The sequence below is a fragment of the Artemia franciscana genome, chromosome 7 (assembly GCF_032884065.1).
Source record: "Artemia franciscana chromosome 7, ASM3288406v1, whole genome shotgun sequence".
Classification (NCBI taxonomy): Eukaryota; Metazoa; Arthropoda; class Branchiopoda; order Anostraca; family Artemiidae; genus Artemia; species Artemia franciscana.
The window spans coordinates 26,025,038-26,052,510 of record NC_088869.1 but is presented as its reverse complement, the minus strand read 5'-3'; the positions used below and the strand labels follow the sequence as shown (position 1 = coordinate 26,052,510).

General features: G+C 35.8%; 2 protein-coding genes across 2 annotated transcripts in view; both read left to right on the top strand.

Moving 5' to 3' along the window:
• Window positions 1-674: 674 nt before the first annotated feature.
• On the top strand, window positions 675-1,913 carry LOC136029650 (uncharacterized). Its single transcript, XM_065708150.1, has one exon. It carries the CDS (start codon window positions 675-677, stop codon window positions 1,911-1,913), a length of 1,239 nt encoding a protein of 412 aa, XP_065564222.1.
• A 497-nt stretch (window positions 1,914-2,410) lies between these two features.
• The window catches only part of LOC136029648 (DNA replication licensing factor mcm5-B-like), a 47,113-nt gene continuing 22,050 nt past the window's right edge, over window positions 2,411-27,473 (top strand). Inside the window, exons 1-3 of the mRNA XM_065708149.1 lie at window positions 2,411-2,429; window positions 22,525-22,697; window positions 25,278-25,404. Of these exons, the coding sequence (XP_065564221.1) occupies window positions 22,570-22,697; window positions 25,278-25,404 (255 nt within the window). The 5' untranslated portion in view covers window positions 2,411-2,429; window positions 22,525-22,569. The remainder of the gene's footprint in view (window positions 2,430-22,524; window positions 22,698-25,277; window positions 25,405-27,473) is intronic.

Here is a 27,473-nt window from a genome sequence, read left to right as displayed (position 1 = left end):
TACAACACAACACTTGCTATCGAGGCAGATTAGATACGAGCTTCCGTGAGACGGCTGATTTGTGGTTTGTGGAATATTGGTCTCAGCAGCCGGCTGAAAGTGGTGTTCACCTTTGCCACCCCTGCTGATATCTCTGCATCTAGATTTCCGTTTCAGCAGACAATTGAACCAAAGTAGGTGAACACTTTGTCCACAGACAATAAATTGACGGTACGCCGCCAATAATTTTTTGCTGGCATGCTGTCAAAAATTTTTGCACCACTGGTGGCACACCATCGCCAACATAATTGTGTCTGTCGCCGCTGAATTTTATAGCGGCGCGACTTTGGGGTCTACTCTGTGAGAGGCAAAGCTGGCATAACTCCCAGAATTGTATAAAAATGATAAAACGTTAATTAAACGATGCAACAAAGATAATTAGTAATTGTTATTGGTATATATATATACCCACACTCTATATCAGTTATCAGTAAACCCATATTAGCCTACCCGTTTAGTAATATGTACTACCCCATGGTATCAGTTACCCATTCTCGTAGGGATACTATTTCCTTGTCGGAAAATTCTTTTTGTCAATATTATGAAATTTCACCATCATCATTGTCAAGTTTAATGTTCAAACCCAAACTTGGCGCCAACAAATTCATTTTGCCAGGAATGTGAAATTTCTTGGTATGTGGCTGGATAGTAAGTTAAATTGGAATGATCATATCTCTTATCTTTGTGATGCACTTGAAAAACGACTGAATTTTATGCGTGCTGTTGCTGGGCAAAAGTGGGGAGCTAGCCGAGATGGTCTTCGAAAACTATTCACATCTATAATATATGGAAAGATTGAATATTGTCTCCCTGTCTATTACTCAGCTTCAAAAAAGTTAATTTCTAAAATTGAATCAATAGTTCACCATGGCCTGAGATTAATCACAGGTGCACTAAAAAGTACTCCTATTGCAGCTCTGTTCAATGAGGTTAATATACCTTCCTTAGAAGAAAGATTCTTGAAACTTTCTTCTAATTACTTTATGAAAGTAAATACTAACCAAAACCTCCATGTTCTCAAGGAGTGTCTCATAAATCATACATTTCTCTATGAAAATCGGAAGACATATAGTAGTCCAGCCATGATCAAGTTGGTCTCCTTGCTGAATGGTATAGGTGTTCCTGAAAACCTAATCTTTTCTTGTCAGACCCAGATATCTCCCAACCCTCCTAATAGCATTGATAATGTTATAGATATAAAAATCCCTGGCATGGATTGTCCTAAGAATAAAATGAATAGTCTAATCCTTCATCAACTTACACTAGCTAAAATGGTTGAATTTTATAATTGGAAAAAGATATTTACTGATGGATCTGTCTCAAATGATGGGAAGGCATCCATAGGCATTTTTTCTGAGTGGAATGGCTCATCAGTTGGGATTAGAGTTTCAGATGGAATCTCCATTTTCCATGCAGAATGTCTTGCTCTCCAAAAAGCTTTGGATACAGTGCTGGAAGTAGGATCAGGTGCATTTGTTATCTTTTCTGACTCTAAAAGTGTTCTTTCTGATCTAAAAAAGAGGCAAGGAAAAGTTATTCCAATTATTGTTCATCTACAGGGAAAGATTCAGAAAATAATGTCTTCTGATGGTCTTCAACTGAAAATGGTCTGGGTTCCTTCTCACATAAGGATTAAGGGAAATGAAATTGCTGACAGTATTGCAAAACAGGCTATCCACCACCCAATTACTTGGAAGGTTGCTCTCACTGTAAATGAAACTTCAAAGTTAATAACCTCTGCTGCAAGTTCTCTTAGAATTAATAATACATGTATTGCAACAACAAATATTTATGTTTTGTCTTTTGAGGGGCATTATATCCCATATCACCTTATCCACCCAATAGGAAAATTGCAAACTCTATTTTCCGTCTGAGAACTGGTCATGCAATGACCAGATCTCGTCAAGCTCTATATCATCTTACAGATAGCAAGTCATGCCCTTTTTATAGGTGTGTAAATATTGATGAAACAATAGATCACATTCTCTCAGAATGCCCTCGTTTCACAACTGAGAGAAATATTCTGATAAGAAAAATTGAATCATTGGGCCTGAAGACGTCCACTCCTCTCGTTTTAGGTTTCACTCGTGTTAGTAAAGATAAGGAGTTAAAAATATTGGAGGCATTGGGAGTTTTTGTGTCTTCAACAAAGATTTTCAACTGGTTGTAATTTCACTTTTTTTTTTTTTTCAGTCACAAGAGTGTGGTGAGAAGAGAAGATGATTTGATTTATTTGATTTGTATGTTCTTTTCGTTTCTATGATTTAAGTTTAATTATTGTTTGGTGACGCAGAGGGCGAAAGCCGAGCGTATTTTCTCTACAACAACAACAACAACTTGGCGCCTTCTGATAAGTTGAAAGTAAATATTCATTTAAATTACAAGAAATAGTAAACAGTTTTCGTCGTGATTAAAAAACAGTTTAAAAGTTTTCATACTCATTGATCATAGGCGTACTTTGTTCAAACTTCAAGAGTTAGTTGGTAAAACTTGTTGGGTAAAAGCTTGTGCATAAGATTGGCCAAGGGTAATAGGCTGCACTAAGTACTAAGGCTACTCAGACAATGTCAAGGCTAATTTCAGATAAATATTTGGTAAAATTCTAGTTAATTGACTTCTTGCTATCTCTGAAAGGGTTTAGGTTAGGAAAATGAAACTTAGGGATGGGTCTACAGGCTGAAGTATTTCTCCAGGAAGGTATTTTAAAGTACCCACCTCCACTCTTTCTCCCTCTAGAGGGCCCTGAAATTTGCCTACATAACAGGTCTATACCTATTGAAATTTTGCCAAAACATTTTACCTTAATTTTCAGTTGCCAGTTGCCTTATCTCTGCCTTTAGTTCTAAAAATGCAATTCCTGTTATTTGAATAGAATTCTGGGTAAAATTCTAGTTAATTGACTTCTTGCTATCTCAGAAAGGGTTTTGGTTAGGAAAATGAAACTTTCAGGGATGAATCTACAGACTAAAGTATGTCTCAGGAAGGTATTTTGAAGCAACTACCTCTGCTCCATCTCCATCTAAAGGGCCCTGACCTTTGATGACCTTTAAAGATATATGTGTTAGAAAAGTGAAACCTTGCAAAATAGATCTTCTGCTTAATTGAAGTACAACAAAATTGTTTTCAGCATCCTAACTTTGCTCAATTCCATTTTGTAAGGTTTTAAAGATATGGAAATACATTTCCTAAAGTTTGAAAAAAAAAAAACAAAACAAACATTGATAGGACTATGGCTAAAAATTCTACTCAAATAACAGGAATTGCATTTTCAGAACTAAAGGCAGAGAAAAAGCAACTAGTAGGCTAACTGAAAATTAAGGTAAAATGTTGTTTTGTCAAAATTTCAATAGGTACAGATCTGTCATGTAGGCAAGTTTCAGGGCCCTCTAGAGGAGAGGGAGTGGAGGTGGCTACTTTGAAATACCTTCCCATGACATACTTTAGCCTGTAGACTCATCCCTGAAAGTTTCATTTTTCTAACCTAAACCCTTTCTGAGATAGTAAGAAGTCAATTTACTAGAATTTTACCTTTTTTTCTGCCTTTAGTTCTGAAAATGCAATTTCTGTTATTTGAGTAGAATTTTGAGCCATATCAATGTTTTTATGGCACTTGGTATTAACCAAGTGACATATAGCAATTGCAAATTCTGTCTGTTGGTCCCAGTTTTGCTACTTTAGGCACTTCTAGGCAAGCTAGGACAATGAAATTTGGCAAGCATATCAGGGACCAGACCAGATTAAATTAGAAATAGTCGTTTTCCCGATTTGACCATCTGGGGGGGGGGGGGAGTGGGGGGCCGGTTAATTTGGAAAAAATGAAGTATTTTTAACTTATGAGTGGGTGATGGGATCTTAATGAAATTGGATGTTTGGAATGATATTGTGTCTCAGAGCTCTTATTTTAAATCCTGACCAGATCTGATGACATTGGGGGGAGTTGGAGGGGGGAAACCTAAAATCTTGCAAATACTTAGAGTGGAGGGATTGGGATGAAACTTGATGGGAAAAATAAGCACAAGTCCTAGATACAAGATTGACATAAACGGACCAGATCTGCTCTCTTTGGGGTAGTTGGGGTGGGTTATTTCTGAAAAATTAGGAAAAATGAGGTATTTTTAACTTACAAACAGGTGATTGGATCTCAGTGAAATTTGATATTTAGAAGGATATTGTGTCTCAGAGCTCTTATTTTAAATCCTGACCGGATCTGATGACATTGGGGGGAGTTGGAGGGGGGAAACCTAAAATCTTGCAAATACTTAGAGTGGAGGGATTGGGATGAAACTTGATGGGAAAAATAAGCACAAGTCCCAGATACATGATTGACGTAATCAGAACAGAGCCGCTCTCTTTGGGGTAGTTGGGTGGGGGGGGGGATAATTCTGAAAAATTAGAAAAATAATGTATTTTTAACTTATAAACAGGTGATCAGATCTCAATGAAATTGGATGTTTAGAAGGAAATTGGGTCTTAGAGCTCTTATTTTAAATCCTGACCGGATCTGGTGACATTAGGGGGGGGGGAGTTGGGTGGGGGAGACCTAAAACTGGGAAAACACTTACAGTGGAGGGATTGGGATGAAACTTGGTGGGAAAAATAAACACAAGTCCTAGATACAAGATTGACATAAACGGACCAGATCTGCTCTCTTTGGGGTAGTTGGGGTGGGTTATTTCTGAAAAATTAGGAAAAATGAGGTATTTTTAACTTACAAACAGGTGATTGGATCTCAGTGAAATTTGATATTTAGAAGGATATTGTGTCTCAGAGCTCTTATTTTAAATCCCGACCGGATCTGGTGACATTGGGGGGGGGGGGAGTTGGGAGGGGGAAACATAAAACTTGGAAAACACTTAGAGTGGGGGGATTGAGATGAAACTTGGTGGGAAAAATAAGCACAAGTCCTAGATACATGATTGACATAACCGGAACGGATATGCTCTCTTTGGGGTAGTTGGGGGAGGGGTTAATTCTGAAAAATTAGAAAAAATGAGGTATTTTTAACTTACAAATGGGTGATTGGATCTCTATGAAATTTGATATTTAGAAGGATATTGTGTCTCAAAGCTCTTATTTTAAATTCTGACCGGATATGCTGACATTGGGGGAAGTTTGGAGGGGGGGGAGCCTAAAATCATGGAAAACACTTAGATTGGAGGGATTGGGATGAAACTTGGTGGGAAAAGTAAGCAGAAGTCTTACATACGTGATTTTTATAATTGGAACAGATCCGCTCTATTGGGGGGGGGGGGTGGTGGTGGTGGTGTTAATTCTGAACAATAAGAAAAATGACGTATTTTTAACTTACGAAGGAGTGATCGGATCTTCATGAAACTTCATATTTAGAAGGACCTTGTAACTCAGATCTCTCATTTTAAATCTCAACCAGATCAAGCATAATTTGGGGGGGGGGGGCAGTTGGGAGGACTGGAAATCTTAGAAAATACTTAAAGTGGTGAGATCAGGATGAAACTGGATGGGAAGAATATAAACCTGTCTAAGATACGTGACTGACATAACCGGACTGGATCTACTCTCTTTGGTGTAATTGGGGGGGGGGGGGTAATTTGAAAATTGAGGTATTTGTAACTTACAAAAGGGTGACCAGATCTTAATGAAATTTGATATTTAGAAGGATCTTGTGCTTTAAAGTTCTAATTTAAAATTCCGACCAGATCCTGTGACATTGGGGGGAGTTGGAGGGGGAAATCGGAATTCTTGGAAAATGTGAAAATTGGGGTATTTTTATCTTACAAATAGATGATCAGATCTTAATGAAATTTGATTTTTAGAAGGAATTCATGTCTCAGAGCTCTTGTTTCAAATCCCGACCAGGTCTTTTGACATTGGGTGGAGTTGGAGGGGGAAATCTTGGAAAAACACTTGGAGTGGAGGAATCGGGATGAAGCTTGGTGGATAGAATGAACAAATGTCCTTGATACATGATTGACAGAATCGTACTGGATTTGCTCTCTTTGGGGGATTTGGGGGAGGGATTCAGTGATTTGGCGAGTTTGGTGCTTCTGGACATGCTAGGACAATGAAAATTGGTAGTTGTGTCAGGGAGCTGCACAATTTGACTTGATAAAGTCGTTTTCCCAGATTCGACCATCGGGGGTGGGGGCTAAAGGGAGAGGAAAAATTAGAAAAAATTAGGTATTTATAACTTACGAGTGGGTGATTGGATCTTAATGAATTTTGATATTTAGAAGGACATCATGACTCAGAGCTCTTATTTTAAATCCTGACCGGCATTATGCCTCTTATTTTCCTTTTAAATCAATCTATTGATTCATAGAATTTTGTTAGAGCTCATACCATATGATCTCTTGGCTCTTAGCTCTTCTCGCCTCGTCACAAGTGCCATATGAGCTCTTAGCTCTTGTTTTTCAAAATTTAGGAAATGTATTTGCACATCTTTAAAACCTTATAAAATGGAATTGAGCAAAGTTATGAAGCTGAAAACAATTTTGTTGTAGCCTACTTCAATTAAGCAGAAGATCTATTTTGCAAGATTTCACTTTTATAACACACATATTTTTAAAGGTCATCAAAGGTCAGGGCCCTTTAGAGGGAGAAGGAGTGGAGGTAGTTGCTTCAAAATACCTTCCCGGGACATACTTTAGCTGGTAGATTGATTCCTGAACGTTTCATTTTTTGTAATCAAAATAATAAAACATAATCGAAATAAATCAAAGTATTTTTAAACAAAATAATCAAAATATTTTTATTAAAAGCAGGTTTTAAAATTTTAGATCAGCTGCTGTATTCTTTTTCTTTTTGCTATCTTGGAAAGTGGTTAGGCTAGGAAAATAAACTTTCAGTAATTAATCCAGGGCCAAAAATATATTGTGGGATGGTATTGTCAAGTTACTATGTTAACCCTCTTATGATTTCTATGTCTCTGAAATTTGTGTAGTTTAGGTTTTGGCTACTTGAATGGTTAGAATTTTGACAAAATAACATCACAGCTTACCTTAATTTTTGGTTTGTTTTTCTCTGGTTTTGGTTTTAAAAATGCAATTCCTATTATTTGAGCAGAATTTTAATATGGATGAAGAAGTTTTTTTTCTAAATTTTGCAAATATATTTACAGGTTTTTGAAACCTTTTAAATTGGGTTTGAGCAAAATTATGAAGCTGAATGTACTTTTTTGTATTTCATTTAAGTAGAAAAACTATTTTGCAAGATTTTGCTTTTCTAAATGAAGATTTTAAGGTTGTCAAAGGTCAATAGCCTCTAGAGAAAGAAAGAGAGACTTGATTGATGAGATGGGGTCAAGTTAAAGGAGATTACAAGGGGGATGAAAAAAGGACATGGCCATGCTTACTACTGGACCAATCCACAGGTCTTGTACAGGATATTCAGACAGTTTTTTAATTTTTAAATGCCCATTTGATAACTGAAGGAAGTTTGATACATTCAATTTATATAACCTTTGTCTATGTCTATGTATGGCAAATAATAAATCTTACCTTTTATTGTGTGTCATTGAAACATAAACAAAAAGTACAGGTCTTGTACGGGACGCAGAAAAATACAAGATATCAAAATAAAAAGTTTACTTTTAAAAGTCAATTAAGTTTGAGTATTGAAAACCAATTCAACCCTAAAAGGTTAATGTTAATAATCTTAAGTTAAATTTTTGCTTTTTTTCATAGTATACTTTAGTAATATACTTTAATAATGTTTTAACTTTTAAAAGTCAAGGTCTTGTACAGGACATTGAAAAGGACACTGAATTTTTTACATTACTGGTATCATTTAGCAAAAAATTATATATATATATATATATATATATATATATATATATATATATATATATATATATATATATATATATATATATATATATATACATATATATATATGTATATATACATATATATATATGTATATATACATATATATATATATATATATATATATATATATATATATATATATATATATATATATATATATATATATATATATATATATATATATATATATATATATATATATATATATATATATATATATATATATATATATATATATATATATATATATATATATATATATATATATATATATATATATATATATATCATGAAAAGAGAAATCACCAATGCAACAGCACAAACACACAAAAAAAAAAAAAAAGAGAGACAGAAGGAGAAAAGGAAGACTGTTTTCCTTGTGTTGGGTTGTTGCCTCTGAATTATTTGTCTTTATTATTTTTTCTATTGTTTGGTAAATGACGACTTATACTTATTGACGACATGACTGCCTGTCCATGGATTATTCTTTATGGTTGATTGTGTTTGGCTATGCTGTTTGACCTATGTGATTGTATGGATGAGTAGGGCTAAGGCCTCATTCAAGTGCTGGTCTATATTAATCACTAATTTAGGAAAACAGTCTTCCTTTTCTCCTTCTGTCTCTTTTTTTTTTTATTATTATTATTATTATTATTTTTTTTATGTGTTTGTGCTGTTGCATTGGTGATTTCTCTTTTCATGATATATATATATATATATATATATATATATATATATATATATATATATATATATATATATATATATATATATATATATATATATATATATATATATATATATATATATATATATATATATATATATATATATATATATATATATATATATATATATATATATATATATATATATATATATATATATATATATATATATATATATATATATATATATATATATATATATATATATATATATATATATATATATATATATATATATATATATATATATATATATATATATATATATATATATATGTATATGTATATATCTCAAGAGTAAAACTATTAAACACAGTATGGATATTAATCCCACACATTTAAGTTTAAAGTAACTAAATGAATAGGTTAAGTATTCATATTTTAAAAGGTTAACAGCAAGGATACAGTTACAAATAGGTAAGCAATAAATATCCAACAATTGAATGAATGTTACTTGGTATTTATTTAAGAATAAAATAGCAAAAAGTATTAAAACATGAAGGAATTGGTTTTAGACTTAAGTTTAAATAATATTGCTCAAAATATGTAGTTGGAGTCTTATAAACAAAGTAATAAAACAGGTTATTCATAGTCAGTAAATTTCCACAGAAGACAAGATCCCATCTGTACAACATCAGGAGGACCTTCTAGTTTTTTTTTTTTTTTTTTAACTTCATCTCCATTATAAAAAAACTTATTTACTGGAGTTGGCCACTAGAAAGTTTTCTCACCTGCTATATGTAAGACTGATACTTCGTATTCATCTCCAATCTTGCTAATAACTTTCCTGGGAAATTCTTCATCATTATACTTGATAACATACCATCCTCCAATGGCTAGACTATCATTGACTTCAGCAGACTTTGGTGTAACCATGCTGAGTGTGTTATCTAGCTGATACATTGATAAAAAAGGCTTACACTTCTTGACATTCTCATTTAAATGCATCCCATCAGAAGACCTTTGTGGGACACTTATTTTCAGAGTGCCATTCACTTGTGCCATATCTCTCACAAGTCATTACTGTCTCTATGCTGATCAATCTGTTCCTGTGAAATATGATAGACAGTTGTTTATTCACCAATCCATTAGCAGCACATGCAAAATCATTATATGATTGTACAACCATAGCATTAAAACCCTTGCTTATTACAGATCTCCTAACAAGTGATTTAGCATTACCTCTGATCCCACTGACTACTCCCTTGCCATGACTAGTGGCAAAATATTTCCAGAAAAATGGGACATTATGTTCTTCTGACAGCTTTTTAAGAAATTGGACCGTGAATTTGTTCTTGAACTCTGAAGATGGGCTATCAGTCCAAATAATTTCACACTCAATACCAGGTATATCTTTCTTTATCAAGTAGTTACTGTAAGGTGATCAATGAATGCAGCAACTATGTCCTTAGATTTTTAATGTTTAATGTTGACATGATTTATAACAGATTCCCAACTGCTCTGAACCTTTTCTTGCAAATCACCCAACTGCATTTCCTTTTTCTACAATATTCTTCAAAGAACTCCTTTTTTTCCCATCATTTGATATTTCATCAACATTCATGCACTGTCGCCAAGTGATCTTTTTATCAAGTTCAATATCCACTGTAACCTTTTCCCCATTTGCACACTCACCACATCTGTTTTGCCAAATATAGTGAATCTTCATCTGTATTACAAAGTAGGCTACTTTATTCCAAAAGTCTTTTGTGTGGTATTGTATAGCTAAGCCTTTGTGATCCTGAATAAAGTTTTTTTGGATTTTACATTTACATTGGTCTGCTGGAGTTTCACGAAGCAGTAAAACTTTACTTGGATGCAAAGAGCAAAATTTTGAAAATCTAATTTGGTATTCTATGTGGGATTCAACAAAAAGGGTAAAGACTTCTTTCAGAAACATAGTTTGGTAATTTTTTTTCTTTCTTATTTTTTTGCCATTCTCCCATAATGTTATCTCATCCTTCATGCCAGACATTATCCAGGCTATATCAGGTCTAATAAAGAACTTTTCTAAAGCATGAATTGTTTCTTTGGGTAATTTTCTTCTTGTACCAGACAAGTTGTGTTCCATTTTTTTCCTGCAGCTCTATGCTTACTCTTATAGCTAAACCTCGAACCAAAGCTTTCTGTTTTCTGGGGGAAACAGGTACATTCCTTGAGATACAAGCTAATGCTTTTCCATATGATTGTGTTCTTTGATAAGGACTTTGGTAGCTTGTATTTGGTGTAGCTGGAATTTCAGCAGAAGTATTTTCTTTGTCTTTTCTTGATTGTCTGTATTTTCATTTCCTTTCTGTTTCTTTCTTATGTAAGTTTTCTTTATCTTCATTAGTATGTGTTTCTTTGCTCTGTATTTAGCTTCACATTTTTTTTCTTTGCCAAATAGTCTGGATTTTTCTCTTTTAGGCTCTTTCTGTAGTCCTTATAAATTTCTCCATATGACTTTTTCTTTTTTGGCTCCATTGTTGAGTTATTGTCTGAAATTAAAGAAATGCAATTGTATTAAATCAACCTGTCCTCAATGAGATGTCCCTTACAAGACCTGTTAGTCTTGTAGAGGACAACTTTAAATTTTTAATAATTGTTTACCAATTAAAGCTATAGTAATGAGTCTTGAGGGATTGAATATAGATAGGATAAACTTAGAAAATATAAAATAAAAAGTCAATTATTTCTATAGTTTTTGTGTAATGGAACTTTTTCAAGTTTGAGGTCTTATATGTGACATTGCCATTTCAGTATGATTTGTTAATGGCTATAAAATCAAATCCATATGATTGATTTCAAATGAGTTTGTATATTTTGTAAGAAAACATATTGCTGCAATGCCCTTTTAAGCATTTTTATGATATTTTTCCATTATTTATGTAAAAGCTTCTTATGCTATTTAATGTACAATATTTTTCTAGTGACACAAAAAATGGACACTTATCTTATGTGATTGATTTTTTCATGATATTATGAAAAATGAAGCTGGCAACACTAAATAATGAAAATATGGAATGTCTAGTTATTAAAATATTTACAAAAATAGGAAATTAGATACATTAATTTTTTTGCAGTCTTGTCCTCTGTTTCATGGAATGCTCCTACTACATACTTTAAATAAAAAGTAGACACAGAGTAGAGCAATAAGCCATGGAAGTATGAGTAGAAGAGTCCATCTAACTGACCTTTGTGTGCTAGTACTTCAGTGATTATCCAATACTCACCACCATTAACATCAAGCACAATAGATCCAGCTAGGACTTTATTTTAGTTATAGGATAGAGTTATAGCATATTATTCTCCATTCAATGTTGAATAGAATAGTCAATAATTGCTAATTTTGTGGATTGCCATGATTTTGTGTGCTTATTTCTCATCAACAGTTGGTTCATAATAACAAATGTAATGCTTGTCTATTAGAATGGTTTATTGACCCAGGCTACCTACAAAATAAATGAAATAAATATTTTGCACACTACAGAATAAGAGTGCTGCATTTTCCTTCTTATTACTAAAAAATCTGACAAAAGTCTTTCTCACTTCTCCTCTTAAAAATCTATCTGCACTTTCTTTAATCACTCCTACAGCCTGTAGGCTAAAGGTTCAGTTTCAGGAGTTTTCTCACAAGTCAGCTGTATCTTGTGTGTGATGTTTTTGGGGTCTCCCTAGCTTGTTGAGGCAGTGTTGCAGGGGTGTTGTGGCTGGGGCTAGGGGTTTGATTCTTATCCTTGATTGGCAACAGGGACACGAAATGGTCTGCCTGCAATGGAGAGGCTGGTGGCTTGGCAGCCATGTCTGGCAGTATGGCATCATCAAGTCGTTTATGGAACAAACTCTTGGCTTTTGGGCTTTGATGTGGGTGAGCTGATTGTGTTTGCAGCTCCTCAGTAGAATTTTACCTTCATTTTTCTGCTCTTGGTACAATTGCAGTTGTTTGGCATGAGTAAGCCCAACAGCCTGTTTCCACTGTCTGGTATTTTCTGAGTTTTCTGGTGTTTCTGTATTTCAGTTCTTTGCTTGGTGAACTGTCTAGTTGGAACAACCCTCTTCTTTAAATGATGTGTGTTGCATGGTAGGATGGATCTTAGTTGGTGGGACATCAGGAGTTGAACAGGAGATGCAAATTCATCAACTGGTGTAATTTGGTATTCAGATAAGTTCAAGTTCATTTATTAATTATTCTCACATACATGTATATATATGACATAGGCCCATGGGGAGACAAGGTCGAAAAACTAGGCCTAGACAAAGAAACAATAGCAAATTACACTACAATACAAAGATGAACATGATGGCAAAGATACAATAACACAACAATAATATGAAAGCAGTAGCTAGCCCAGGATCTGTCAATATTATTGAACAAATTGAAAATTTCAATATTATTAAATATAAATTAATTCTAGAAGATAGCTGAGAGGCCCACATTTACCCATATCAACAAACCATACAAATAACTTTGCCTTATAAAAAAGATGCTTAATTAAAAATAATCCTGAACTAAATGAAATTTAAGTTTCCTTTTTATTAAATGGATAGAGGAAAATTTATCAATAAAATCCTTGTGAGCAAGTAGACATAGGAAGGGATCCTCTCTGGTTTCTGTTGCCATGGTCATGATGTTTCTTATATTCTTTACTGTCTTCTTGGTGAGTCCATTGAATTTGGGATACCCAGGGCTGGGTGTGCTCCGTGATATACCCCAGGATTTGGTAAAAGTGATGAATTCTCTGGAAGGGAACTGATGGCCTTTGTCAGACTTTAGCTGCAATGGTAAGCAATGCTAGGCAAAGTGAGCCTTAAGTTTTGTTGTGACCACATTGGGCAATGTGATAGCAAGTTTGTTGACTTTGAAGAAACAGCTGTGATAGTCAATGGTTGCTAGGAAATTGGAACCATTCCATTTGAACAGATCTGTAGCAATCTTTTGCCAATGGAATGTTTCTATGCTGTGGTTGATCATTGGCTCTTTTGAGTTGCTTGTCATGTGATTGGCACATGTTTGGCATTTTACTATGCACTGATCAATGTCTGTGCTGAGACCTGGCCAGTACACTAGCACCCTTGCTTGTTGTTTGGTTTTCTTGGTTCCAAGGTAGGCTGCATGTAGCTCCTGGAGTGGTGTGGCTAACTGTAGATTCTTGGGAATGGTTAGTCTTTCTCCCTTCAGAAGGACGCCTTGGGTAAAGGACTGCTTGTGTTGGAAGTTCCAGCAGGTCAGGATGTAGGTTGAATAGTTTTTTCTAGTACTTGGCCAATCCTCTTGAATTATTATGATTAGGGTGCTCAAGGCTCCATCTTGCACTGTTCCTGTCCATATCTGCTCAAGCTTCTTGGTGCTGTCTGGTAGGTTCCATACTACACAGTGTACACATATCCAGATCTTGTTCCAGTTTTGGATTTGTATTGCTAAGATGGAGGTATGACAGAGCATCAGCAACTGCGATTTCAGATCCTGGTTGGAACCTCAGACTCAGGTCATAAGCCTGGAGCTGAAGCATTAGTTGTTGCACATGCAGTGGGGCTTGTGAATCAGATTAGCTAAAATGGTTTCATGAGGGCAATATTCAGTCGTTTTGTCGATGTGGTGACTGTGCAGATAGTGATGGAAATGTTTACAGCCATAGATGGTGGTATATAGCTCTTTTTTGAGTTGTGAATACTTCTGCTCTGTCTTACTGAGTGATCTTTATGCATATGCTGTAACCTACCCTTCCAAAACAAGGTGGGTGCCAAGCCTGTGGCTAGATGCATTGAAAATGAGTTTGACATTCTTGCTCTGATGGTTGGAAAATCGGGTGTTTGACGCTATAGAGCTTTTCAGGTCAATGAGTGTTTGCATATGTTCCTCAGACCAGATGAATGGGTCTGCTTTGGTTAGTTCACCAAGTGGTTTGTTTTTTGTGGATAGACTTGGTATGTGTTTGGTGAGATAGTTGATCATCCCAAGGAGGGTTAGAAGTTCTTGGCATGATGCATTTGGCATATGGTAAGAATCTTTTCGGGATCTGGCTGTATCCCCATGAAGCTGATTATGTGTCCAAAATAGCTGACACTGGAGGCCAAGAAATGGTACTTATCTTTGTTGAATTGATCCCATTAGCAAGGGTTAGTTTGAGTATTGCTGCTAGGTGTTCATTGTGCTGTACAAGATCATGTCATCAATGATGTTGAAGACACCTTCCAGCCCTTGATAAGCATCTTCCACCCTCCACTGGAATTTATCTTGCACTCAGATGATTCTGAATGGCGTCCCCTTGAACTGGTATCTTCCATATATTGTCCTGAATGTTGTAAGGTAAGTCCAATCTTTGGATAGCAGGATTGACTAGTAAACAGAACGGGCATCAAGTTTTGTGACTACTTTTGCTCTGTATAGCTTGAAGGTGCCATCGTCTAGAGTGGGTACGGGCTAGTGGGGCTGTTTGATGGACTTGTTTAGGAATACTGGGTCTATGCACAATCTTATAGACCCATCCTTCTTCTCAGCCATACCCATCAAGTTGACTCATTCTGTTGGGGTAACATCCTTTTTGATAATCTCTAGGTCTCCTAGGTGGCTGAGTTCTTGCTTGACTTTATTCTGCATGGCTGTAGGTACTCGCCTTGCTGGATAGACAGTTGGGTTGGCATTGTCCTTCAGGCATATGTTGCATTCTTCATCAAATTTCCTGATTCTTTTAAACACCTCTTCGTGTTTTTTTTTCAAGAACTGTACTCTTGAACAGTAGCCTATGATGGGGGAAGCTGAAGTCTCTACTACATAGAATGGTTGCCTGCTGCTGGTATTACCTTTGTAGCTGCACAATAGTCCACAAACTCCCAGTACAGGGATCTTTGCTCCTCAGTAGCTGCTAAGGCACTGGTGTTCTTGGGTTTGATGGTGGGCTTTAGGGTAATGAGGTCGAAGTACTTCTTTGGAATGATGTTGACCTGGGCCCCTGTGTTGATTTTGAACTGGACAGCGAATTGATTGATAGGAACTGATCAAGGATATTACTTCTTCATTTTGTTTTCCATTTGTTCAAAGGAGAGGAGGAAAACGGTTTCATCACCGAAGTCAGATTCAGCAGTATCTTCTTAGCCATGTTTATTGTCTCGCTTTGACAAACTTGTGCAATGGAGCTTTTTACATATGGAGCATGACTTGCCCTTTGCTGAGCAGACATTGGAGGGGAATATGTTCTGCCACAGAAGTAGCATGGTTTGCTTTTTGAGCTGCTTGCTTCCTGTGTGTTTCGACTGCTGTTCTAGGTTGGGTATGTTTTATCGCCTATTTTACAGGAATGGATTTAGTCCCATGGAATGTTTTATGCTGTGCCTGGGTAACTTTGTGGGCTCTGTGCATAATAGTTGCTTTTTCAAGCATAAGTTCGTCACATTCAGCCAAGAGCTTCTTGCTTACGTTTTGGCTTAGTATTCTGCACACTTTTCAATTTTGGACCATTTCGTTTGAGTCCAAGTTGAGACATGGTTTCATTAATGTCTTGATCTCAGGAATATATTTCTCTATGCTTTCTCCTTGGGCTTGGTCTTGCTTTTGGAACAGGTATTGTGCAAAAACTGTGTTCTTCTGTGGTGAAGTGTATGCCTTAAATTTCTCAAGGTACCGTTCAATTTTGTTTTGTTCCTTGTCTGCAATGGTGAAGGTGTTGAAAATTTCGCGTCCTTTCGCTCCAGCCCAGATAAGTTGGTAGACACAGAGAGCTTTCTCTGCTTTGCCTGCCAGTGGGCCTGCAAACATCAGTTGAACAGGCTCTTGGAAATGGTCCCTTTCTTCTGCTAGGAAGCTGGGCTCCCAGTTGATTGATGGCTGTAGGACATCCATGAGGTCCTACTTCTGACACCATGTAATGTTTGTCTATTAGAATGGTTTATTGACCCAGGCTACCTACAAAATAAATGAAATAAAAACATGGTTGTGCACACTACACAACAAGAATACTACACCAAATAAAGTTGATTTCTTGTTTTACCATTTGATTTCTATTTTTTGATTATGTGGCCTACTTTCCTTAGGTCTCGTTTCTTTTGTTGATCTAAGCTGATTAAAAAAAAGTTTCGTTTTATACCACAAAGTTTTTTCAAGGTCATCAAAGTTCAGTTGTTCTTGAAGAAGGAAGGGGTGGAAGTAGACACTTCAAAATATCTTCTAAGGATATAAATTGAGGACCTGGGTCTATTCCTGAAAGATTTCATTCCCCTAACTCTACTACTCTCCAAAATCATCTTCTAGAACTCCACCAAAGAAAGATGCAATAAAAACAGTAATTTGGAATGATTTGGAATCCTTTGCTTTAGTAGTAGTATTAGTAGTAAAAATGATAGTAGTTGCAGCAGTAGCAAGCACATGCTGCCTTCTGGTTAGCTGACCATCTCCCTCAACATGCCTTTCAAATTTCAACTTTACTTTAAGCCACTCTTTAGATATACCTGGTATGCCCTTTTGCCATCCTGCATGCACAAAGTATACTTTAGTTTAGTTCAAACTTATCCCTCAATATTCCCTGAATTTTTCGCCTTAATGTCTTTAGCCTTAGATTTAGTAGTAGTAATAGTAGCAGCAGTAGTAGTATGCACATAATAACTTGATTAGTTCAAAATCACCCTAAAAAAAAACCCTGTAAGTTTCAACTTAATACTCTAAGCTGCTCCTAAGATATTGTTGATGCACCCTTTGACAACCTGCATACTCATAGTGTGTTTTGATTGAGTTCAAAACTCCCTTCAAAATTTTCTGAATGTTCAATCTCAATACCCTTGGCCTGTTTGAACACCAAGGATCGAACATGTTCCCTTTCCGAATAAGAAATATTATATGCAATCAACAGAGAAATACATAACTTACACCCCTTGCCACAAGGGCTGTGGGGATTTTGTCATCCCCAGAGGCGCAGCTATTTGACTTTTCAACTATGCTGAATAAAATGGACATTTTATAATTTTTATCAGATTGATTTGGGACTACTGCGCTGCCCATGATTAAATCTAGTCCCTACTTTTCATGAAAACACTGCTTTAAAAAAGACATTCATTTTTTGTTTGTTTAGTTTAACATTGCTTTTGTCAATGTTAACTGTAGCAAAGTTGAAGCTAATGTCAAAAGATGGATAGGTCGCTGGAACAAAATTAGTCTATGTTTCTTTGTAAAAGTTCAGTTTAAACTTCTGAGATTCTTTACAATTGCATTCAATATTCAAATGATATCACTCCCTGTCTCAGTATTGTCTGCAATCATTCTTGCATTTATTTGTCAAAAATTGAACAATTACTTCCCATCAAAAGCTGCAAGCCTGAGAAAATTTTCTTGATTTTCGAAAAAAGGAGGGAACACCCCCAAAAAGTCTGGTAATCTCAACGAAAATCACACTGTCATATTCAGAATATCAGAAAACCCCACTGTTGAGGTCTCTACCTCCTATATGCAAAAATGCGGAATTTCGCCTTATTTTTGTCAGAAGAAAGATTGCAGATGCATGTTTGTTTGTTTTTTCCCAGGGGTAACCATGCCAAACCAGTGATCCTATAAGATTAGGATAGGGTTCATTTGGCTATAAACCAAAACTTCTAGTGCTGTTCTTAAGTGACCAAGAAGTTTCGAGGGCAACTAGCTGCATTCCACACCTCTTTTTCCCCCCAAAAGATATCCCATCAAAATTTTGAGATAGCCACTGGATTCAGCATAGTTTAAAAGTCCAATAACTATGCCTTTGGGTATGATATGGACCCCATATTCCTGAGCGATAGGGCTGTAAGTTGAGCAATTTGCCCATTGTTCACATATAGTATTTGTTATTGGGAAGTTAATGGAATTTTTTGGGTAGGCAGGATTTTCCACTGGTAGATTTTTTTTGTGGGGAGGAAAGTCTCTGAGGGTAATTTTTCAGGGAATATTTTGCACAGGGGAGGGAGAGGGAAGGGGATTTCCTAGCTAATTTGTAAAACGGTCAGAAATTCAACACAAAAAGACCAGTTTTTTCAACTGAAAGTAAGGAGCAACATTAAAACTTAAAACGAATAGAGTTTATTCTGTATAGGAAGGGGAGGGGGGCTGTTCCTTCCTCAACCCTCGCTATTTAACACTAGAGCTTGACTTTTTGTCACAACTATTTAAGAAAGACTGCTCAAACACAAGGCCCATTGAATTCTGGGAAGGCTAAGGAAGGGACAGTCTCCTCCGCCCTCATATACGGAATAATCTGTGGTCGTTTTAAGTTTTAATGTTGGTTTTTACTTTCAGTTGAAAAAACTTGTTTTTTTATTATATTGTGGTTGGAATTATCTGTACAGCCCCTAGAACTAGGTTTCTAGTTGTAGAACTAGTTCTAGAACTAGAGAACTAGGTTGTGCAACAGACATGACATGCTGGCAGTGGAAGAATATAATACATTTTGTTAGCCATATGGAATCAAGAGAACCACTAACCAAACACTTAATGAATATAAGCCCGTCTTATTCTTTAAGTTTTTTTAACATATATATGTAGGATAGAGGGATATTCTTTGAATTTTATTACCACAGATCTCTTTTCTTAGGGAATAATAAACGTTTTTCACTACAAAGTTGCTGTCTTAAAGGTTGTATGGTGTACTATAAGAAATGCTTTTCAAAGCTTAGAACTGGAAACTTTTGTGTCAAGGCAGCGACAATTGTCTTATCTGATGTTTTTCCCGATTAGACGCTGATGGGGCAATGGGGGGGACTGCTACTTCTTGGGATTTGTTCCCAATCTTGGGATTTCAGTCCTTAGCGTGAAATTTGAGGAGAATCAGCCCCTAGAACTAGGTTGTAGCAGTAGCTGCAATCTAGTAAAGGACAAACCTTGGTCGATAGTAGACCAAAAATTAATTATTGTTTTTGCGAAAGTCGCTATGTCTTGGAACTTGCTTTCAAATGAGCCTCAAAACATGTCTATATGATGTTTTGGGGCCCTGCTAATAGTGAAGAAGAAAAAAGACATATCTAATCAGTGCTAAAGTGATTTCCCTTCTTTTTAAGGGAGGAAGGGCTGTAAGCTCGCTATGTAGAATTTTTGACAAAGTCAATTCCAATGGTGCGTTTTTCGTTTTGATCCGACAAAATTTCCAGAAGTCGAGGCTCTTTTTCAAAATTATTTAAATTTATTTTCAAAACAACACTTTACTATTAAGATCAATCGAAATAATGGCTACCATTCCCGAATTAGCTACAAATGAGGATTTTTTCATACTAGACAGTTTTTTACAGAAACGCATATTTAAGCTTTTGGTTACTGTGGGCTAGAGTTTGTTCTTTACTAGCTTGCAGTTATCACTATGATCATAAAAGTGAATGAAACTAGTATGCTATGAGGGCATCAAACTTAGTATTTAAGATAAATGGGAATCAAATTATGTTCGATTTCTTAAATTCGCTTTTTACAAGTTTTAATTTAAAGCTTAAAAATGTCAATGCATGGTCAGAATTTTAGCGAGTGGATTTCGCCACTATTTTTTGATTTTTCCAAGGAAGGATTTCGGATGAGTCTAGGTCGCCTATGTCCAGATTTGTCCATAAGTATAGGTGTCTTCAGGTCTTAGTGGCGGAGATCAAGACTTCACCAGGATCATAAAAGCAAACAAATGCAGGTCAAAGATGACAGTTATTCTGCAGCATTTCTGCACCTATGTACAGGTATGATCAGAAAGGCGAATATGTCATTTTTACTAAAAAATCGGTGTTAAGGCTGCCGTCTTTGGGATTCAGGTTTTTAAAATTTGAAAGTTACTGGAGCTTTTTTTCTAACGCGAACCCTAATGCGAACTGTCAACCTTTTCCATTGGCAATAAATTAACGTAAAGTAAGTAAGTAAGTATGACTGTGCTAGACCCTTAAGGCCCAAACCGGTGGTGCTGATCTTGTTTCAAGGCCCTTCAGCCAGGAAGTGCAATGGGGATTATAAATTTTAGACCTTGGAATCGCTTCTTAACGAAAAATATACACATTCTTTGAAATACATATTTAATATATATATATATATATATATATATATATATATATATATATATATATATATATATATATATATATATATATATATATATATATATATATATATACATATATATATATATATATATATATATATATATATATATATATATATATATATATATATATATATATATATATATATATAAACGAGTTTTTGTCAACTGACAGTAAGGAGCAATATAAAAATTTAAAACGAACAGAAATTATTTCTCATACAAGGGGGCTGCCCTCTCCTCAATATTTCGCTCTTTATGCTAGTTTTTTTTTAAACATTTAAAAATGCTTATTATTCGAACTATATTATTCGTGTGTTTCAGGAGTCGTTCTTAAGGAATTGGGACAAAAATTCAAAATCTAGCACAAGGAGCGAAGCATTGAGGATAGGGCATTCCCTCTCAAATAAGTAATAATTTATGTTTGTTTTAAGTTCTGATATTGCCCCTTACTTTAAGTTGAAAAAAATGTCTGATCATTATTAAATAGTGTTGGGAAATTCAACCCCCTCTTCATGAAAAATTCCTTCTCCCCACAGACTTTCCCTCCATTGAAATTTATTTCTACGTAATCCTCTCCCCCCACCAGAAAAACTCCTTTCAGACAATTCCATTCTAGCTGAAAATTCCCCCGAAAAATTTCTTGCGGACAGTTTCAGGTGAATTTTTTTTTCTTAACGCACATTCATTTGAAAATAATGCTCATGGAAAAGTTTTCTTGCAAATAATCTACTCCCTAGTAGAAAGCTACTCCCGCAGAAAATTTTCTCTGGAGAATTTATCCCGCAGAGAACTCCCCATGGGCGAATTTCTACCCCCTCCTACAGAAAGACACTCTAGATAACTCCAACCCAGTAAAAACCGGCATCCCGACTTTTCCTTCGTGAAAAATCCACCTAAAATAAAGTTCACTACCCCTCCCCCACCCGAAAAATGTGTGCATACTTCCCAATAACAAATACAACACATAAACTTTATTTTTTTGACATAAAAAATCATTCTGTATATGAGGGAGCCCGACCCTTCGGGACCATTTCACATTCTTGAGTGTTTTTATAAATCACATGTCATAAGAAACCATCATGAAAAAACAGGGTGCTCCTCACTTGAAGTCAGGTTACGAATTACGCTGGTTATTATGTTGATAATGACAATAGAGTGCAGCTTAATTTTTCCAATAATGCTACACATTTTATTGGAATTTTATACATAACATGATGAAGTTACATTTCTTTCTTTGAGTTACTTAGGGAAGCAGTCCATGACTCAGAAACATTACCAAGAGCCTTATCATGTCTAATCGTAGCAATAAAAACAGATAAATGGTGGTGTTAAATAGAATATCTGAATGAAGAAGACAAAATATTATTGAAGAAGACAAATGAAGAAGAAGACAAATTAATGAAGAAGACAAAATGCAAAAGAATAGCTTTTAATATGATAATCTAATTATCATTTAATATGATAATCTGGCCAGTAAGGCCAGCCATACTGTGCTTTCGCACTCCCTTCCTGCTTACTTTCGCCATATTTTTCCAGGTTAGAGCTTATAGAGGTTAAAGCTTATTTAGAGCTTTGTCGACTGTGGCTGAGCTTCTAAAGTCAAGCCACTGACCCCGTCCCAAACCAAATAACCGTTCACGCCGGGAATGGAACCCATGTCCCTCAGACGAAAGACTCCCAGCGCGCCAATCACTTTGCAGTTCAGTACTAAATTAGCACTGAACCTAAGTGGTTCTAATAGTTTGAAATAATTTTGGAAGTTGACCATTTTCTGCAATGAACCAAATTTTAAATCATAGTATGATGTTAATGGCTGCAGGATAATTTGCATTCTTTGAAACTGTAGTGGGTATTTTAAGAATTTAATTGGTACGTTTTTTTTTTGTTGCAAGTTCCATGGTTTTATATGGTAAACAGTGTATAAAACCACTATCTAAAAATATGATTATATTGCAGGATAATCCCATTTGCTTGTCAAGGGCCCTCTCATAATCTACAAAAATGGCGACTGGTTTCGATTTTGCTGACGTCATGTCACTGTCCATTCCTGAAGAAACGAGAGCTGTGAAGAATAAGTTTTCATCATTTTTGCTTGAATTTCATGAAGGAAACTTCATTTATAAATACAGGTATAAATGGTTTTATTTACTAAGTTTTAGAATTATTCTATTTACTTAGACTTATTTTCCTCATACCGGATGGCGCATAAGGTGACAACGGCATCTTAGTTCAATTTGCTTGGCTATTTGACGAAATTATCATTTTCATCCAATGAAAGTAGCAAAATACTTCAACACTTACCGCATAGTTAAGTGTTGAATACTTTTTATAGAAACTGTTATGTAGATATTGCCTGGCATGGTGGGAGAGGGATTATATTTCAGTAACTGAACTGTTTTAAAATCAAGTTAGTTGGGCCAATAAACCAAAAATTGACTTGACTTAGGTCCCATCTAGCTTTTGTGGCTGTATTAGGGATTCTTCTTTTCTGAAAATTTGATGAATCTGGCGACAATATTTTGCTTGGTCTGGCGCTAGTTCGAGTGGCTAGTGGGCGCTGTAGGTCTAGAAGCTATCAATCCATTTCTTGTAAGACCAGCCTTGGGGGCGTGTGCTCTGTACTCGTCCTTTAAAGGTGATTTGTCAGAGGTGGTTGGCTGACATTCGTTGAGTGTGACCAAGCCAGTGGAGCTGCTGACCTTTGATCTTGTCCATGATGGTGCAAGAACAACAGAGGAGTTTGTGGAGGTTTCCATTTGACACTCGGTCTGCGAAGGTGATCCCCAAGGCAGAGGCCTTTTCTTTCAACTGCGGAGATTTTTTTTTTTCGTCATCAGCTCTATTGTCCAGTTTTCACTTGACTATTAAGCAATGGGGATTGTTAGCCGGCTAAATACTTGGACTTATAAAGATGTTAACAATGCCTTACTTTTCAGATTGGTTATAGACCCTTCAAGTGGAAAGTCTTCACCTATAGCTTCTGAGGCAAGTCTTCACCTGTTCAATTTTGGGTGATATTGTTCGATTTTGCGAGACTACCCAGGTAGACAAAGAGCTCGACGTTTAAACTGACTCTTCACTGACTGTTATCTGAACAGGTTTTGATCAAGGAGGTCAAGATATTACCTTTGTAGCTGCACAGTAGTCCACAGACTCCCAATACAGGGATCTTTGCTCCACAGTAGCTGCTAAGGCACTGGTGTTTTTGGGTTTGATGGTGGGCTTTGGGGTAATAAGGTCGAAGTACTTCTTTGGAATGATGTTGACCTGGGCCCCTGTGATGATTTTGAACTGGGCAGGGAACTGATTGACGGGAACTAATCAAGGGTATTACTGCTTCATTTTGTTTTCCATTTGTGCAAAGGAGAGGAGGAAAACGGTTTCATCACCAAATTCAGATTTAGCAGTATCTTCTTAGCCGTGGATGGCTAATGGAAGATCTGATGGAAGATTTCTAGACTTAGCTTTATTTCCCCATTTTGGCATATCCCTCTGGGTTTTTTTGAAAGTTCATATTTTTTAGATACGAGATTTAAAGACGGTCCTGGTGATACTGTTGGGCTGTTTTCGTACGACCAGAATATGTGAAAAATCTTGCGGTATTTAATTCTCGAAAAGGGATTCTTTCGAGGACGTAAAGTTTTATTACTTTTTCATTAGTCAAGAAATTTTCTGTTTCAAGTTGCACTCAGTCTGTTACCTCCTATTGCCTTGCAACAAACGGTAGCTTTGCATTTACATAAAAGTCAAGAACTCGGTGAAAATTTTAACTTCAAGACACATGAAAAACAAGTGAAAAAAAGCTATCGATGTTTAATATTTTGATTGAACTTGCTTGTTTTTAGTGATGGTTGCTGAGAACTGGAAATGGATTGAACAAAAGCCAAGTCAAGGGAGATGTTAAGTTAAATTTTGTATTGAATATCCCGTATTTCAAGTTTCGTTGTCATATTGAATATTATATCCGGAAAAATGCATAGTGTTTTTCGTATCCTGGTCACTTGTAATTATTGCAGCTTTAATTATTATGAAGAGTCTCTAAAGATTTTGTATTGTTAGTGTAAAAAGAACTAGTTCTTGTTTGTATTTATTTTGCTCTTCTTTTGTGAGGCAGTGAGTTTTGCTACAAATGACACAAGGGACTCATTTTAACTTAATACATACGTTACCTGACAAAAGTCTTCCAATTCAATAGACTCTCCTACAGTTTTTTATTCAGACAACGTTTTTCATTTTAATTTATCAAGGATCTAATGTTTTGTATTAAAAAAATAAGAAAATAAAAATAAATAGGAACAACTTGCTTTTGCTTTGTTTTATTTTTGTCATTGTGAAGAAATTTACAATAGCAAATTGAAATTCGGACTGTTTAATTTTTTTTTTAAATTTGGGACTTTTTATTGAAATTTCAGGTAAACTGGACTTTTTTTTATAAGTGAATTTATTAAGAGTAAGCGGCGCAAATAGTCTTTAACCGCATGGGGTTTTGGTACTCAAGCCCCCCCCCTACATTAGCAAAATTTTTGCTTTTATAGAAGCGTTAATGCATGCGTTACATGACAAAAAGTCTTCCAATTCAACGTATTTTCTCGCCCTTTTTTGTTTAAACTTTGTTTTTAATTTTGGTTTATTCAAGGATCTGATATTTTATATTAAAAACAAATAATTTGCTTTTGTTCTGTTTCAACATATACTTTTATTTTGTTCAGGGACATGCTCAGACGTCACTATAACTTGAGACAATACTTCATAGAAGTTTCAATGGAAGATATTCAGAGTTATGATGAAGATTTGGCAGACAAACTTCGTAAACAACCCACTGAGTATATTGCATTGGTAATGTATTTGGAGTCCATTAATATTTGTTTCAGATATTTGAAGAACAGAATAAGAAGCCAGAAATGAAGTTTGGCCTCACATTGGCCAAACAAAAAGCAGGTTGTTCTCGTCTGGGGTGGGAGGATGTCGTAGTAAATATTAAGGGAAGTGAAACTTCCTGGGGGAGTCTATAAAGGGAGGCTTTGAATAGATTGGAATGGAAGAGGAGCATGCGTAGTTGTCTTGCCATCATGCGGCTTGGTGCTGCAGTGATCGTAGTAGTGGAATCGCACCATGACTCTCAATCTATATGATTGAAATTTTGATGACGGATATTCTTTTCTCAAAATCTTTAGAGGGTGAAAGGAGCCTGTCCCAAAATGGGTCAAATATATAATATGGGGGAGAGCCACAGTATTATATATTCGAGAAAGAGCCTTCCGTTCCAGATTGAGTTGCGATGTAACCACACTAGCATAAGCAATTCTAAGTTTGCGTTCAGCATTCCAAAGTAGAAGCTTTCGTGTATTCTTAATCGAAGACCCAATCGGGAGACCTAAATATATTAGTTCAGTGGTTGGTGCCGCCTCACTATCATCTAGACAGACACTACGGGGTCGTAACTACCGTGTAAATTAAAGAAGAGGACTTGGGGCTTCGCAGCATTCATACTTAGTCTTATTTGTATATATCTATCAGATAGGTTATCAAAATTCTGTTGAAGACTAGCTATTGACCGGAACAGATTTAACAGATCGTCCGAATAACAAAGAACTGATGTATCCGTCTCTTTTGAAATGCAACTAATAGGTAGGCCGATCTGTGCAGGAAGAGACGCATTGTTGTAGGTTATTTGCTGATGTGTTGTCTCTTCCATCAAATCACCAAATAATTGGTGATTTGATGGCTCCTTACTTTGTTCCGACGAACACAGCGAGCTCACTATGCGAAAGTTCATTTCCCAACTTCAAACGAACTTTTAGATGCATATACATATAATATAATGGGAAAACTACATCAAGACTAACACCACGGCTATGTAACTCTAACAAGGCCTGTTCAAGTTCCTTTTATTATCAATATCCATCCATTTATAAGCATAAATATCCCAAAGGGCTCAATGGCCCGTCATTTGGGAAAAAAACAACAACAAAACAAAATATAAATAACCATTAAATACATTCACACTTAAGATATATTTAGATTCTACTCACCAATCCTCACCTGAGTACAACCGGTCTCCGCACCACCTACTTAACTTACTTAGACTTAAGTCTTCTTACGCCCGAGGGCGCACAAGCCAGCAACAGTGGTTCGCCACGACGACTTGTCCTGAGCCCTCAACCAAAGCTCCTCCATCGAAGACCTTGCCAGCTTCGCCTCCTTCTCCAACATCCTGCCAATGGTCATTTTGGGTCTCCCTGACTTGCGGAGGCCAGGGGGTATCCAACACCATATGTCATGAGGTAGCCTTCCATCACCCATTCGTACAATGTGCCCCCAATACATCCATCGTCGCTATCTAATGGCATCAAGGATGGGGGTATGATTTGTCATGGTATAAATCTCATCATTTCTTATTCTCTCAGCCCAATGTATATTCAAAATAGATCTTAGGCAGTTATTGTCGAATGCCCGTAGTCGTTTTCCTAGTTGCGCAGTGATGCTCCAAGTAAATTAACCCAACATGCACACCAACCAAATCCAAATAATTGAATAAATAAATTAAATCTAAATAATTAAACAATATAAATAACTGATCAATATTATAATTTAATTTATTTTTTTTAATTAAAAAATTCTTCAACTGTTTCTTGAAGGAGCCTATGGTACAGGACCGTCGAATGCCAACAGGAATAGAATTTCAGGTACGTCCGACAGCAACTATCAGACCAAAGTCTGAGCACACTGCAGGGGTGGATGGCAGTAGCACATCATCCTGGTTCCTAGTTTCATAAGGACTAACATTTCTAACAATCTCAAGAAGCCCGGAAAAACTTGATGGAAGGTCTCCACGGAAATATTGAAATGCAATGAAAGAGAGTTGTAATGTATGCATATCTATAATCTTCAGAAATTCAACAGAA

Coding starts and splice junctions, on each gene's coding strand:
- LOC136029650 (XM_065708150.1), top strand. CDS start 675: ATGTGGCTGGATAGTAAGTTAAATTGGAATGATCATATCTCTTATCTT.